Source organism: Leptodactylus fuscus, chromosome 5 (assembly GCF_031893055.1).
Source record: "Leptodactylus fuscus isolate aLepFus1 chromosome 5, aLepFus1.hap2, whole genome shotgun sequence".
In the NCBI taxonomy this organism is placed as follows: domain Eukaryota; kingdom Metazoa; phylum Chordata; class Amphibia; order Anura; family Leptodactylidae; genus Leptodactylus; species Leptodactylus fuscus.
The window spans coordinates 159798996-159816452 of NC_134269.1; the positions used below are offsets into that span (position 1 = coordinate 159798996).

General features: G+C 42.3%; 1 protein-coding gene across 1 annotated transcript; it reads left to right on the forward strand.

Moving 5' to 3' along the window:
* The first annotated feature begins 10360 nt into the window (after positions 1 to 10360).
* ARL1 (ARF like GTPase 1) lies at positions 10361 to 17143 on the forward strand. Its single transcript, XM_075274626.1, has 6 exons — positions 10361 to 10466; positions 14309 to 14446; positions 14696 to 14777; positions 15770 to 15881; positions 16168 to 16346; positions 16702 to 17143. Exons 1-6 carry the CDS (start codon positions 10463 to 10465, stop codon positions 16730 to 16732), a joined length of 546 nt encoding a protein of 181 aa, XP_075130727.1. The 5' UTR covers positions 10361 to 10462; the 3' UTR covers positions 16733 to 17143.
* The last annotated feature ends 314 nt before the right edge of the window (positions 17144 to 17457 follow it).

Here is a 17457-nt window from a genome sequence, read left to right on the forward strand (position 1 = left end):
ACATCAGAGCCGAGGGTGCGCTTGAACCCTTGTGCACACTCTGCTTCATCAAGCTAATAGAATGCATTGGCCAGCGCTGATTGGCCAATGTATTCTATTAGCCTGATGAAGTAGAGCTGAATGTGTGTGCTAAGCACACACATTCAGCTCTACTTCATCGGGCTAATAGAATGCATTGGCCAGCGCTGATTGGCCAGAGTACGGAACTCGACCAATCAGCGCTGGCTCTGCTGGAGGAGGCGGAGTCTAAGATCGCTCCACACCAGTCTCCATTCAGGTCCGACCTTAGACTCCGCCTCCTCCAGCAGAGCCAGCGCTGATTGGCCGAATTCCGTACTCTGGCCAATCAGCACTGGCTAATGCATTGTATTGGCGTGATGAAGCAGTGCTGAATGTGTGTGCTTAGCACACACATTCAGCTCTACTTCATCGGGCTAATAGAATGCATTGGCCAATCAGCGCTGGCCAATGCATTCTATTAGCGTGAACTGAGTTTGCACAGGGGTTCTAGTGCACCCTCGGCTCTGCTACATCAGATTGCTACATCTGATGTAGCAGTGCCGAGTGTGCATCAGATGTGTAGTTGAGCAAAACTGACTCAGCACTGCTAAGTCTCTGCATTCGCATAGGAATGCATTGGCCAGCCTTCGGCCAATCAGCGCTGGCTCTGCCGGAGGAGGCGGAGTCTAAGGTCGGACCTGAATGGAGACTGGTGTGGAGCGATCTTAGACTCCGCCTCCTCCAGCAGAGCCAGCGCTGATTGGTCGAGTTCCGTACTCTGGCCAATCAGCGCTGGCCAATGCATTCTATTAGCCCGATGAAGTAGAGCTGAATGTGTGTGCTTAGCACACACATTCAGCTCTACTTCATCAGGCTAATAGAATACATTGGCCAATCAGCGCTGGCCAATGCATTCTATTAGCTTGATGAAGCAGAGTGTGCACAAGGGTTCAAGCGCACCCTCGGCTCTCCTACATCAGAGCCGAGGGTGCGCTTGAACCCTTGTGCAGCCTCGGCTCTGCTACATCAGAGCCGAGGGTGCGCTTGAACCCTTGTGCACACTCTGCTTCATCAAGCTAATAGAATGCATTGGCCAGCACTGATTGGCCAGAGTACGGAATTCGGCCAATCAGCGCTGGCCAATGCATCCCTATGGGAAAAAGTTTATCTCACAAAAATCACAATTACACACCCGATAGAGCCCCAAAAAGTTATTTTTAATAACATTCCCCCCTAAATAAAGGTTATCCCTAGCTATCCCTGCCTGTACAGCTATCCCTGTCTCATAGTCACAAAGTTCACATTCTCATATGACCCGGATTTGAAATCCACTATTCGTCTAAAATGGAGGTCACCTGATTTCGGCAGCCAATGACTTTTTCCAATTTTTTTCAATGCCCCCAGTGTCGTAGTTCCTGTCCCACCTCCCCTGCGCTGTTATTGGTGCAAAAAAGGCGCCAGGGAAGGTGGGAGGGGAATCGAATTTTGGCGCACTTTACCACGTGGTGTTCGATTCGATTCGAACATGGCGAACACCCTGATATCCGATCGAACATGTGTTCGATAGAACACTGTTCGCTCATCTCTAGTTGAAACCTCACAGATCTGATACCGATGACTTAAAAAAATGTTGGGAGCCCAGAATACCCCTTTAATGATAAGGTCTTGCATTGCAGAAAAGCTGCTTTTTGTTGGATATGTTGCTGTTTTTTTAGAACCAAATCCAGAAGGGGATTTATCAGAAAGGAAAAAGTATACGTGCTTCCATTATACTTCCCAGTCCTATTCAAACTATTCTTGAATTTTGCTAACAGAAATATGAAGCTACTTTTCCGTAACCTTAGACTTTAATCACAACTTCAAGTTTCACTGTCTAACGTTAAATTGACAGGTCTTTTGACTTCTGGGGAACCCCTGATAAGGGCTCATGGAGCCCTGGTTGAGAAACAATGCTCTATAAAGTTAAAGACTACTTTGATTGTTGATCAGTGCCAAAAAAAAAAAAAAAATTAATGAAGACCATGGCTGGAAAGTCACTGCTGGTTGTGTCTACTGAAGGCTGAGCCTGCCCCCTAGTGGAGAAAGTTTATTACATGGTAACAGAATACCTTATGTTGAACATTAATATAACTATTATTTGTATATTTGCCAATATTCCAGGAAAATTTACCAAAGACTATAATGAACGTATATTGCCTTGGCATATGCAAGCGACATACAGTTGGACACTTTGCCCCTTGATACCCATTGTAAAAAATAACACTATGTCTTTCAATATGATAAAAAGTAAAGCTGATAAATGCCGCCTTCTCACAATTCTTTGCAATGCATTAGCATAGTATAGCATTAGCATAGCATTGCATTAGTGATTGGACCCTCTGGGGTCTAATAAATACAGTAAAAAAATAATAAAAGGTATTAAAATGAATCCCCCTTTTCCTAGAACACATACAAACGTAAAAAAAAAATAAGTGAATGAGACACCCTGTCTACAAACTTCTTGAAAATTTTTCCTATATGGTGAATCAAAAGAGCCAACCGGCTGTAAACCATAAAAAGCAATCAAAGCAAAAAACATACCCTAAAATGTACATCTGAACCTGAAAGTAAAGACGTCTTGTAAAAAAAAAGTTACGGGTGTCAGAATATGGCGACTTCAAGAAATTTCTTTTTTTTTTTTTTTTGCAAAATTTTACATAACATAAATAAAACTATATATATCTGATATTCCTGGAATTGTGCTGACTCATAGAAAACAGTTGACATGTCATCTAGGCTGCTCATTGAATTTCTAAACATGAAGTCCATAAGAAAGTTGCACAAACACAGTTTTTCCCAATTCCAGCCCATTCAGATTTTTTTCCAGATTCCCAGGGCATTGTGTGGAATATTAAATGGAACAAAAATGCAAAACATTAAGCCCTCATACAGCTCTGTGAACGGGAAAATAAACAACTTATGGGGTTTACAAAACGGGGAGTCTAAAATGAAAATGTAAAAAGCTGCCCATAAAGTGTGCTCCAGTGAGAGAAACAAAGCAAAGAATAGCGCAGGGACAGATGTGAATTTCAGCACAGCAATTTACAAAAAAGAGACAAAATCCAAGTATCTTACATAATTACTAACCTAGCTTTAATAGAGCATGTGATTCTGGACCAAAATGTAATGCACTTTATTTAAAAAAAAACATATTGCTGTTTCTGCTTGAAAGACCTCTCTAAAGTAGCTGCCACTAGGCGACCGGCTCCCTGATAATTTGCTCTTCACTCCATGTTACTAGGGAAGACCCGTGTTTAGAAGTCAGCAGGTTCACTACAGGAACACATTTAGTGCAGGGGGAGAGGCAGTTTTTTCAGTCTATTATGTTTCTCCCTGGATGTACAGAGCAGATTCTGCAGCTTACAGAAAGCAAGGAGAGTCCATCTACTTCTGAATAAATGCTTATGTTATCGCTAATGGGATGTCAGTCATAGACAGCAAGCAGCTTTCCTGATTGTCCTTTTTTTTTTTTTTTTTTTTTTTTATCAGGGCTCATTTAAGCTGCATAATAACCTGCCCTGAAAATCCTATATTATTCTACCCTTAATATCCTATATTATGTTCATTTGGATTTTTTTTCCAGCTATTTGCTTGCTATTGTACATTTAATCCTGGCAGAATGAACAAAGCAATAGGAGTAATGGGCAGGTGTGGCAGGCTGATCTGCATTGTACACATTCCCTGCACAATGTGTTGCAGCCATAATGGCGTTAATAGCAGCATTATTATTGATAGGACACCAAGTACAAAGGCTTATACAGCCAGAGAACAGACTGCCCAGCAAGATATATACATAAGAAATACATACTATATACATAAGAAAAACATTAGTTGATAGTTTTATGGCATTGTTCAAGATTTTTTATATTGACTTTTCTTAAGATCAAGGAGGGCCAACAGCTCTGCTCCCATTGATATCCTTAGACCAAGCTGCAGTAATGGTGCCTAGGCACGGAGCTGTCTGCTTCTACCTCTAAGAACTATATAGTAAAGACACCCCTGAAGAGCTGATCAGTGCGGGGGCGATTGTTGGGCCACTGATAAGTTATTTATGATTTACTCTATGGAAAAAAACCCAGTATGGCTTATCCTAAGAAAAAAACCCATTACAAGCGAGGGAGCAACTATATATGAAGATATGTCTGTCAGCTGATGGTAAAGAATTAGGGGACAAATTTGGACATGAGGTTATAACATCATGGGGGCATGCAAAGTACTCATGGTGATGCTCAGAAAGACTTTGTCTTGTGTGCTCCTTGAATTTGGTTTCTTCTTTGCTGCCTAAGGAGCCTCAAAGAAAATGTGGGGAAAATGTGAAGTGGCAGAAGGCAATAGCGCAAAAACAGTCTTTTTCAAAGTGACACTTCTATCATTTGCTGCCTCTCTTGAGGATCATAGGGAGAGACTGCCTTCCTCACATTTACACCTGTCTCAAGATAGCTCACACATTCTTTAATATCCAATTGGAAATTGTGCCACTTTTTATGCTATAGAGGTAATAATAGTAGTAATTTTCCCTTATATGTTTAGTGAGCTTACAGAGGGTGTTACAGATTTTAAGAAAGTTGTGTAACAACATGAATTGAAAAGGGTTAATTCCCACATAGGATATTTATTCACATAGGATATGTCATAAATGTTTGTCAGTTGTTGGTTCCACCTCTGGGCCCAACAACTATCCCTCCCCTGCCCTGTGACTAACCAGCCGCAACCTATCTGAGAGGCATTTCGGTTATAGTCAGGCTTTATGGAAACTACAAGCTTTGAGCTATGACGTTTTTGTATCTCTCATAGAAGCAAATGGAAATTACAAAAACAGCATACAACAATTTTCCGTAACTCCCATTCACTTCTATGGGAGTTACGGAAACCCCCTTAGGGTAAGTTCACACTGGGTTTTTGGTCAGGATATTGAGGCCGTATCCGCCTCAAAATCCTGACCAAAAAGACGGCTTCCATTGAAATCAATGGAAGTTGCTCAGGAGTTTTTTCAGGGAAAGTTTTTTCCGACTCCTGGAAAAAGAAGCGAGGTGCTCATTCTTCCGGCCGTTTCACCTCGCGATTCGGCCTGAAGACACTCCCTCCTCTGGACTAGGCCCACTCATTGGGCCTAATCCATAGCGGAGTGGATGCCGGTGTAGTGCACAGGCTTTCAGTCGCGGCTACCTAGTTTTTGGCAGAGGCCGAATCAGGTATCGATCAAAAAAAAACCCATGTGAACTTACCCTTAGGGTATGTTCACACAGAGTTTTTTGCAGGTGTTTTTTTGACACGGAATCTGCCTAAAAATCCACTTGCAAAAAAGGCTCCCATTCATTTCAATGGGAGCTGCTCGCTTTTATTCCCCCGCTAGTGGTTTTTTTCCACTAGCAGGAAAAAGAAGCGAGATGCCCCTTCTTCCACAGATTCTACAGCTGAGACCACCGTGGCGCGAGACTCCCTCTTGATTAGGCCCATTCATTCAGGCCTAATCAGGAGCGGAATAGCACGACTGAATGCTATTACACTGCATCGGCATCCCGTCGCAACTAGCCGCACGGAGAGTTCGCATGGCGGAATTTGTCTTCCACCGTGTGAACATACCTTTAGAAGCCTACTTGACTCTCATATCTGGTGACACTGCATTACAACATAAAAATAGCATCCACTACAAGTCATAATGTATTACTCATGTATTATAATGTATTATTATTAATGTATTACCGTATATACTCGAGTATAAGCCGACCCGAATATAAGCCGAGGCCCCTAATTTTACCACAAAAAACTGGGAAAACTTATTGACTCGAGTATAGGCCGAGGGGGGGAAATGCAGCAGCTACTGGAAAATTTAAAAAATGAAAATGGTCAGAGTTTTTGGGTGCAGTAGTTGCTGGGTGCGTGCTGGGAAAGGGGAGGGGATGTTTTGGTTGTCTGTCTGCCCCTTCCCTGAGCTTGAGGACTGAGTTTTTTTTCCCCCACTTGGAATTCAGCCTGGCTGAATATAGGGTATCTGCAGTGCTCCTATTAACCCCTTCCCGACAGAAGAGGAGCACTGCAGATCCCCTATATTCAGTAGACCGGGCACTGTCAGACACAGGGATCCCTAATGTGTTTGTGTTTCACAGTCATTTTCTACTTTTATATGTATTCTAGGGAAAGTAGTGATTTAGAACTTTTATTATTTTTTTTATTATATATTTTTTAAAGCTTCTTTTTTTCACTATTTTATGGGAGAATCTATACATTACTATTGCGGCTGGTCATAGATCACCCACCCCCTCCCCCAAAAAAAAAACATTTTTTTTTTTGCTTGACTCGAGTATAAGCCGAGTGGGGCTTTTTCAGTACAAAAACTGTGCTGAAAAATTTGGTTTATACTCGAGTATATACGGTATATATTTTTAATTCATATGTTGATTTATGTTAAAGAAATGAATGAAGTGTTGCCTAACAAAGCCAAGTAGGTAGGTCATAATTATATGGTAAATTTATAAGTATTCTGGGTGTGACACAAAATCACATCACCTTGTTCCATTAATAATCCATGCAGTAAAAATAACTTTACTGGACACTTTAGACAATTGATAGTGCATTCACTTGATTGACTGCTTTACATAAGAAGGAAATACCATGTTAATAGAAGTACCAAGTTAAAGGGGTTGTCCAGGAATTTTGATTTATGGCCTATGCACGTATCAGCAGTTCAGGGCCACTTCAGATGCCTGTACTATACTATGCATCAGAGGGCATTGGTAAGACTGGTGAAGAGAATTACTCTGAAGACCACCACCATCTTGGAGAAACTGGAAAGCTGTACATAGAGGGCGATGGCAGTGGGAGGTAATAGTCTCAAGAAAACAATTTTAGTGACACCACCATTTTCCGCAATCCATCATAACAGCATACACAGAAATGGCAGCAGTATTTTAAGCCTTTAAAGGGAACCTTCCACTAAGTTCTAAAGGCATTGTGCTGCAGGTCACCCTGCGCAGAAATCAATCATATCTTTGTAAATTTTTGAGCAATGTCTTTTTGTCAAAATAAAACTTTGAAACAGCACCTGACTGTATATAAATGAAGTACAGGGAGTCATTTGGGCATCTCTAAGCCCTGCCCAGTTCATTGAATCACTGTTGAAAACCCACTCATGCCTCATAGACATCCACTTCGCCCCAGCAAAATCATTGCTGACTCCACTGACATTCCCCGCATTCATGCTATAGACATTGTCCCTTGGGAATGTCAGTCTGGCAGACCTGTGAGTATTTCAACTTAGTTTTCAATTTGAGTTCCTACTCAGCTCTGTAGGTGAAAAATGAAATTAAAAAGCATTGGGGTTAAAATAAGGCAATGCAAAGAAAATATTATTTTGAAAAAGGTATTAAAACAACAAAAACTATATAATTGCCATGACCGCACTGACCTGCAGAATAAAAGTAATGTGTTACTTACACAGTAAAGCCACAAAAGAAAATAACTTAACGCACAATTTTTTTTGTAGCTTCTTAATACATCGGGAAAGGGGGATTCATCTACGCCAGTTTTCAGGTGCAGATGTGTGACAATGTGGCACATCTTTGGCACCATAAATGCACCACATCCCCTATTCTGTTCCTGTCACTTTCTTTCAATGTGAGTCTAGCGACACGGGTCAGAGATGCTTCGGGCCAACATATTATTTATTTTCTTCCGAGTTATGCAGTTGCTGACTGTCATAGATTTCTATTCTGGCCAAAGCCTCTTGATAAATCAGGCGAGCCTTGAGCTTGTCAGGGCCTTTATTAAGACTGGTGTACAATATGCCATTCTTAATAAATCTGCCTCATTGTACAAAGTATGAAACAGTGCCATTAGAAAGTACAAAAAACCTCATATGATTATGTGAACGGAAAACTAAACAAAGTTATGGCTTTTGTAAGAGGGAGGAAAAAATGACCACTGTTGGTTGGAGTTGCCTACAGAAGCTTCCCTAAGAGTTTTGGTCACCCCAAGTCTACTGGTCCCCTATAGAGTGGCTCCTACAGGCTAAAAAAAAGGGGGCCAGTGTTAGTCTTCATTTCCGTAAATGATTTCTATAGCTACCAGCGTCAGACTTGGATGTCTAGTGCCCACTGCCAGGACCTCTGCAGATTAGCGGCCTCAGGTAATAATGCCATGCTGCTCACCCGCCATATGATGTGCACTGTTGCACTACCTACACCCATCACTACACTCTGTATGGCAAGCGAGCAGCATGGTTCCTGGAATTATTAACATTACCTGTAGCTGCACTGTCCTGAAATAGCTGATCTGCAGAGGTCCTGGCTTTGGTATGGGGATCCTTTACTGTATGAGCACCAGTGATGAGGCCATTATATTGTGTAGAGGTAGTGATGGGGGCTAACATCCTGTGGGGAGACATTAAAATGTGTAAGGCATTGGAGGGAAGATTAGGCCGCCTAAAAATCCTGACCAAAAAGACGGCTCCCATTGAAATCAATGGGAACCGCTCAGGTTCTTTTTCCAGGAGCCAGGCTCCCGGAAAAAAGAAGCGAGATGCTCATTCTTTAGGCCGAGTTGCCTCGTGATTCGGCCTGAAGACACACCCTCCTCCAGACTAGGCCCATTCAGTGGGTGTAATCCAGAGCGGAGTGCGCGGCTGGATGCCGGTGCAGTGCACTGGCTTTCAGTCGTGGCTACCCGGGTTTTGGACCGGAACCTGAGGCAGTCTCCGCCTCAGGTTCTGGACCAAAAAACCCAGTCTGAACTTACCCTCAAATGGGTTGTCCTGGCCTAATTTTTGTTAGAACGTCGATTGTCAGCCACTGTATAAGGGGGAGCAGTGAATTGGCCAAAGTATGGGGCAGAATAGTCATATGGCTTATACAGTGACCTCTTCACAACACCTTACTACTCTGGGCGCACATGATGTTACAACTGTGTGCCCGGAGTAGGAATGCGGGGAAGGGTCGGAGATTTGACAGGTAAGTATCATACTTATCCCTTATCCACTGCAGCTTATAGGCCACAGGCTCAAAGTGGCTTACTAGTCGTGAAGTGGTACAGCAGGAAGAAGTGGCAGAACCGGGTCGGTTGCCACTTCTCCATGATACTGTGATCCAGCTGTACTTTTAACAACCGCATCAGCACGATGAATTAGAAGTGGCTGCATTCACTTGCCTCCTTTATTCAAGTGCCCTGTCCGCTGCACATCATGATGACGTAATGTGAACTGTACGGGGCCACCTGGAGGCTGAAGAGGAAGACTAAAGTGAGGAGAAGTTGGGATAGGCAAGTTGATAGGGGCCTTTACCGGACCTCCATTGTCTATTAACAAAGGCAGTGGGGTTCCTGTAGAGCACAAGGTCCATCTGGGGATTCACTGGGGGACCCAAAAGACAGAGAAATGGACCGCTAAAACATTGGTTAAATGCAGACAGTGGCATACTTTTATGAAGTATGAAAATGGTGAAGAGTTTTTTTTCTCCACTGCTTTCTTCAGTGGAGTCTCCAATGTATGTACATCTCTGGCGCAGATGTGAACTTAGGGCTAGTTCACACGGGGCTAGTGTCAGCGTATTTTAGTCCTGATTTTGATGCTGGAAGCCGTGTAAGAATAGAACCAAGATACGCCTGACGCGACTTCCCGCTCCGGAGTATGCCCAAATAAATGGGCCTAGTCCAGAGGCTGCTGTCCCGAGGCAGACGCCGGGGCTTAATCAGCCACGGAATCTGCCTGAAGAAAAGGCAGCTCGCTTCTTTTTTCTGTGAGCGGCACGGAAAAAAGGACGCTAGCAGACTACATAGACCTCTATTGTGAGGGGGGAGGATTTTGAGATGGATTCGGCATCAAAATCCGCCCCCTCTTGCCCTGTGTGAATGAACCCTTAGCCTCAACTATATTATTCCAGAAACTGATCCCTAACTGGACCAACTAGCAGTGAACTATAAGTGGCAACTCCAAAAGGTTGTGAAGTATCTCCTTTTAAGCTTTCTATATCCATTAGCACTACTACATTCACTCCATAACAAGCCTGAAAACAGTATAAAGGTCACTCCTTACAATTCTGTCACTAACAAACAGCATCAGGAGTAACAGGCTCTGCCTGCACTGCAACTAACTGAAGCCAACCATAGCTGCACACTACGCATGCGCAGGAATGTGCAGCTCATTACCAGACTACAGATTCGCCAAAATTACTAAGTTTTGCGCACGGAATACAGGGCGGGCTACGCGGCTTTTATTCTCTGTACACAATAAATATGTCGTTTTTTAAACGTTCTTATTAGTTTACAAATGTACTTGTATGTTTTTTTGTAGAACGCTGTGGTCACGAATGTGCTGCGATTAATCGCCATAGCTCTTGTGTGTGACGTGGAATTGTGAGCTCCGCTTCCGGGAGTGATAGAGCCTTCAGCGGCAGCATCAGTAGTCTGCGGCCCGGCAGCTTCTCTGTACAGCATGGGTGAGTGCGCACAGTAAGGTTTATATGTCGTCACCGTGTGTGGGGGTATATAGGAAGTATCCATTATTAAAGGGCACACTGTGATAGGAGCAGGGGGCTGGGGAGAGCTGACCTGTGTCCATACAGCCAGGCACTGGACCGCTGCCCTGTTAGAAGTATGCCTCGGATCATAGAGCTAATATGTCTGTAGCTTGGGTGACTGGCAGGGGTTACCCTGGCACACTGCAGTGGCTGGCATTATACACTATATAGAGTAGGTATCTGCCCATTAAATAGACAGGATTTCCTTGAGGATTCGCTGTGAATAATGGTGAAGATTTCCCAGTGGACGACGTTACTTTCTTATCTGCCTTGGTTCTCTTGGCTGCTGTAGCTCGGATGCAGGATCATGTGACATCTCAGTGGGACATCTCAGTGGGACTAAGATAACAGAACCTACCTGGTGACTATCTTAGTTATCTGCAGTTTCTGCCCATATCCGCTGTAGCCAATCCTGATGGTCTGCTTAACTATAGGATCAAAACTAATGGCATTGTCAGCTCCTTTACATAAATGAATGCCATTGGTTCCCTATGGACTCAGTTGAGAGTATGCTGTCATTTTTTTTTCCACCATTTTTGATGAAACCTGCAACAGAGTCAGATGTGAACACAGTCTAATCCTGGATTCACACCTCACTTGTTGCATTTTGTTCCTCATTCTGCTTAAAAATATGGAAAGAAAAGTGCAAGCAGGATTTTGCTCTCTGCGGTTTTCCACATTTTCTGGCAGGAACCCATCGGACCCCATTATAGTCTATAGGGTCCGCAGTTTTCAGCGGCTAACCGATTTTTTTTAACCAGATTAGGTTTTCATTTGTAGGGTCCCAAAGTGGACCCCATGAAAGTAAACCCGAACGCCGGTGTGACGTTAACGAAAGGGAAGCCATGGTATGAAATGTTTTCCAGGCTTATTAATTCTCGATCTATCCTTAAGGAGGACCTTTCACATCTCCACAAATTCAAGTTAATAGCTTCTGTTAATAGGTGCCGCAATACTGATTCCAGCACAGTTGGAATTTTCTCTCTAAGCTCTCACCATTTTCAAGCAACAGGCGCAGTTAGTTTTAGTGGAAGGCAGCAAAGCATTGTGGAAAGGTGTGCATTTAGAAAAAAAAAAATTCATTGTCCCCGTTTGATTTAAAACTTCATTGGTGGTCATTTTTGCCTGGACAACCCCTTTAAGCTCTGTAATGTCAGGTCGGCAGTGTCAGGCAGGTGGTGGTGGTGGTGGTGGGGGGGTGATTGAGTTTCAACAAGAGGCTGCCAGTGTCAGAGTTCAGAATGACACCCCTTGTCTGCTCCTGTCAGAGACACCGCCCTCTTGACAGTATAGAGACTAAATAGCATATCGGGCACCAAGACTAACTGCACTAATTACTCAGGAACGGTGGGGGCTAGAGAAAAAAATTCCACACATTGCAGAAAAATTCCTACAGTGGAAATGCTGAAATTTCCAAAACTGTCGCATTTTTGGGAATCTCAGCATTTCTGTTATACCTATGGAAATGCTGTCTGCTTCTCTATAGGTATTCTTGAAGCAGAAATTCATAGGGGAAACATCTGCAGACTTTTTGTGAAAAGTGCTGCAGGAAAAACTGCGATGCGTTGCCAACATGGTTTTTCCCACAGTGCTTTGTGGCTGCGGCCTGCTTCATGGGATCTTAGCCTAAACGAGTATCCTAAGACATATCTTTATTATTTTATTTGCTTCTAGGGGTCAGTAACCTTAACAAAAAAGTATTTTTGTCTCTCTGGGCCTCTGTCTTCAGCGGCAGGTTGGTTGGTTTGTTTGTATTCAATTCCTCAGCATAACTTCTGTAGGCTAAGCCACGTTGCAGAAATCAGTGGATTTTATTGCAGATTTTGCTTCTTTTTTTTTTTTTTTTTTTTAGCCAAAGTCAGGAGTGGCCTGAAAAGGATTGGAAAATATGAAGGAAACTGTTAGATGTTTCCCTTCTATGAAATCCACTCCTGAGATTAAAAAAAAAAAATGCAGCAAAATCTGCAACAAAAAACACTGTGTTTCTGCAACGTGGGGCTTTAGCTGTAAAGGAGTTGTCTGACTCCATAGTATAATTTACCCAGTGTCTGAAAATGGTGTCATGAAGGAAAAAGAAGGAGCTAACACAGCTTCTGCAGTGCAGTATCCCAGTGATGGCAGCTGTTAGCGGTGCTTCGGGATGTCCCGGATTATTTTCCGCTTGACGCTTTCCCGATATTACTGGCCACTGTGGGGATCTGTAAACAGAATATGGTGTGTTGTTTGTGTGTAAGACGGCTCTTTCATCTGTATAACAGGAGTTATAAAGCTCAGTTAAGGATTGTGTCACATGATGGATTGGATGTGGCTATAGCTGCATCCATTTCCCAGACGCTTGTGCTTTCATTTCTCAGGAAGTGAAATTCTGATTAATTTCAGCTTTATATTACTACAGCCTCTAATGATATTCAGCAGATATTAATCACCATTTTACTTACTAAGAAGTGAAAGTACTTACTGGTGGCTCGGGGACAGGATGCAGCTATAGCCACTTCCAATATGGTCATGTGGCACCATCCTAAGCAGTGAACCCCTCACCCTTTTTAATCTGACTGTTGATGTGACTTTTGCATTGAACAGCTTCTCCATCCAATCAGATGTTGTGGCATCCGGGGGCCATACTGTTGGTGGAGTTGTAGGGGCTGACTGACTACAGAGCACAGACAGTAACATTTCATAAAGGGTTGGCTCTCTCTAGTGAGTGGAGCCAAATGATTCAGCTCAGAGAAAAGAGCTGACATCCCCAATGTTGGTGACTGAGATCAGTCAGTCATATGCTTTTGTGCACAGCTCACCACTGAGGCCAGTGCATTGAAAAGCATAGTATTTTCAGTAAAACCGTTTTTTTTTTTTTTTGTTTTTTTTTTTTGCAGTCTCTAAAACCACTCTTAGGCTCATTTCAGGCGTCTATGTTCTGTCTGTGAAGTATGGACAGTATCTTATCTGTATTTTTGCAGACCAAACACTGAGCAGGGACTCCAAGCATCATTGTCATCTGTGATGCTACCCATGTTTCACCAAAAATAAGACATGATCTTATAATATTTTTTTTGACAAAAAAAGGGCTAGGGCTTATTTTTTGGGTAGGTCTTATTTTTTCAGGCACTGGAGCAAAGTACTGGAGCTCCAGGCGAATCTTGTGAAATGGTTATGGTTACTAACCCTAATTTACATTCACAATTGATGGGTCTTAAACAATCTTACTGGCACTCTCTCATTCATTGTGTGGCAGTGGCACCATGCCCTTTCTATCTCCTCACCTTTATGCTAAAAGGGAGGTTCTGTAGTAGAGTGGCTGCGTCTGTGGGAGTGAGCAGGGGTGACACCTGACATCTAGTCATGTAGGTAGCCAAAGCCCACAGCATAGTAGCCGCCAGGAGGTGGATGGCGAGTGTGCAGATTTTGCTCTGTTGTGGGGCAGTTGTCCTGGACAGTTGGGATCTATGGTATGCCTATTCTCTGTCTCTGACGTCAGTTACATAACAATTTACTGTAGGGCTTATATTTGAAACCTACTCCAAAAACCTGGCAAAATCAAGGTAGGGCTTATTTATGGAGAAACGGTGTATGAGTTCCTGTCTCCTTGTGAGACTACTGTCCTGAAAACATGTTTAAAGTCTGGGACGGTAAAGAGACTCTTCTCTTACCTTTAGATGACTTTGATGCGTGCTTGGAACCCGGGCCCCTGTTCAGTGTTCGGTCCAGAAAGTGTGAATGACATACAGTATTGGTTTCTAATGATTGTACCACTCTCCTTTTAGGGGGTTTCTTTTCCAGCATCTTCTCCAGCTTGTTTGGAACCAGGGAGATGAGAATTTTGATTCTGGGTCTAGATGGCGCTGGAAAGACCACAATACTCTACAGATTACAAGTGGGAGAAGTTGTTACCACCATTCCAAGTATGTATCACAGATGTTCTTGTATAGTAATACTGTATAGGCATTGAAGTGATGGTAGTATTGTGAAATATGTTATCTGCGTGTGTAATATTTTGTACTTGTTTCCTTCACTCTCACAGTTTTATACCTTGTAGAACGGTTCTGCACTGGCATTCTGAAATCTACTACAGTAGTCTACTAGGTGTATTTTAGCTGTTTTGCAATGTAAACATAACCTTGCTGTTAGTGACATGATATTGTTCTCTCCAGCTATTGGGTTTAATGTTGAGACTGTCACCTACAAGAATCTGAAATTTCAAGTATGGGACCTTGGAGGACAAACCAGTATCAGGTAATAATAATAAATAATGAAATATTTGGAAGTTTATAGAGTTGCAGTGTTGGAGAAAAATTCAAGCTATTGACATGCAGCCATCTATGTCCCTCCAAATACTGTTTTGCCATCATATAGCAAAGATTTCTGTGAGCAGTATGGTGAATAAAAGCTAGATTAAAGGTTAAGGCAAAAAACGCACTGCAGGAAAAACAATGGCAACAACACATCACGTTTTCTCCTTGCAGTGTTTTTCACAGAAAGTTTGCAGGTTTCCTCTGCAGCCTTTGTTTCCATTATTCCTATAGAGAAACCGCCAGCGGTTCCGCAGGTAATATTAACATTCTGCAATTTCCAAAGCCGCAGCGTGTCTACTGCTCGTATGAGATTTGCTAGAATCCCATCATCTTTGCAGTGACTGTAAAATGCCACAGGGGGCCCCGGCCTAAAAGGCCTGTCCAATTATATAGGTTGGGTATTAAAAGCTATATGTAGGTCTGAGATATTTCTATAGGCTTGCACTAGCTGCTAAAAGATAATTGTTGATAGTCAAGATTTTTTAGACAGCTTCTCTCTAGTAGCAATATGAGTGCTGTGATAACTGGAGACCAGACAACATCTGTAATTGGATATCGGCATCACTGTAAGTATATGCAGTAGGCAGGCACAGCTGGTGACGTCACTGTTCTCCTTGCAGGCCACATATACACATTGAAGTCTGTGAGTCCGTAGACAGAACACAGATGTCATCTGTGTACTATCTGTCTTTCAGGGACCTAGAAAAGTACACAAAATATGAGTGGGAAGGGGGGGAGAGTTAAGCTCTTTTTCATGGAAGTACAAAATGGACCAACCATGGACAGCACACGACTCAAAAATGAACAGGATGTGCTGTCCATATTAAACACAGGCATGTCAATCAGCTCTTTTTGTTCTGTCAGGTAATAATATCTTATTTTATGATCCTCTCTACTGCCCCAATTTTTGATTCTGATTTTGTTTTCTTACAGGCCATATTGGCGTTGCTACTATTCCAATACAGATGCTGTAATTTACGTGGTAGACAGCTGTGACAGAGACAGGATTGGGATTTCCAAATCTGAACTGGTTGCAATGTTAGAGGTAACAATGAAATATGAATACATTGCAGGGTCTATAGAAGTATACATCTTTAAGTAATGTTGGGTCTACAGTCAACAAGTGTAAGGTCATTTTTGCTGTTTTACTTTTTCTAACTGCTGTGGCTTTACCTTAAGGTTGCATTCACATGTGCATCTGGTGTACAGATAGTTATTGAATGGAATTATTTGTGTAGCTACCAACATCATGAATGCAATGCTAAAAGCTTCACTCTTCTCTTGTCATACATAAAAAGCAAGTTGAACTGACAATTCTATTTATATTTCAGGAGGAAGAGCTGAAGAAGGCAATTCTAGTGGTTTTTGCAAATAAACAAGATATGGAACAGGCAATGACCCCCACAGAGGTAGCAAATTCATTAGGTTTACCTGCTTTAAAGGATCGCAAATGGCAGATTTTCAAGACCTCAGCTACAAAAGGCACTGGCCTTGATGAAGCTATGGAATGGTAAGCAAAACAAGTGTATTCTCTAAGGGGAATCCATAAGGTATTTGTTTCCTGCTGCTTTTATAGCCCAAAATTTTTAAAGCAGAATGGGAAATGGAATCTCTTAGTTATTATAGTATATTATATTCACTAAAATATATAGTATATTATATAGTTAATGGGGAAGTGGGAGGGATTAAAACTCCATTCACTTGCTTGAAATAGAAAACTTGCTGCCGGCTCCACCCACATTAAGAGAAGACAAAGTGAACATTTTAAGGTCATATTTTGGTGGTAAATGTCATTTTACTTGGCAGGGCTAAAGTTTGGAGACCTAACCCATTATTCATGAGATTGTGTTATCCTTGTCTTGCAGGTTAGTGGAGTCCCTGAAGAGCAGGCAGTAATGTTATCCTACCCAGCACATTCCTTCTTCTTCATTGTCCCACTGTAAGAACGGCTCTGGATGTACATAATATGCACCATTGATGGCTAGCTCTGCTCCAACAATGATTGACAAGGGTGTCTCCCTTCTGTCCCCATCTCCACTAGCACTGTACCATACTGCACTATTATGTGTGCCTGTTCTGTAGTGTAGTTCTGCTTTATTTATGACTGTTTTGTAATGATAAATACTATTTGGGGATTGCACAACTTGGTTTCAAGGTCACATATCTTTCTCTCTTATGTGAAATTTTTTATGATGTGAAAACCCGGTTGATTTAGATGACGGCCAGCTGGAAGAATGGCCCTCGGCTGTGTAAAGAATCTACTCTAAAATCCATCTGTATAAAATAAACATTTATTATTGGAATATTCATGTCTGTTGCAATATCTATTATAAGTAATTTATTTGAGGGGGGTAGAGTTTTAGAAAATAGACTTAAATGTACAACTACAGCTGTGCAGGCAGTTTAGGAAATGTTTTGTATGTGAACATGGTATTCAAGCACTGCCATAGTATATTTATAGTTTGATCCCCCCCACCATAGATGTGATGGCATATTGCTGGGATATAGCATCATGTTTTGATATGTGAGGGTTACTACTGCCAGAACAATTCTGTGAACAAACTAGCTGGAATTTTAGTCCGGCCCCATTCTCAGAACTGTGGAAGGTGATCTCTGTGTTT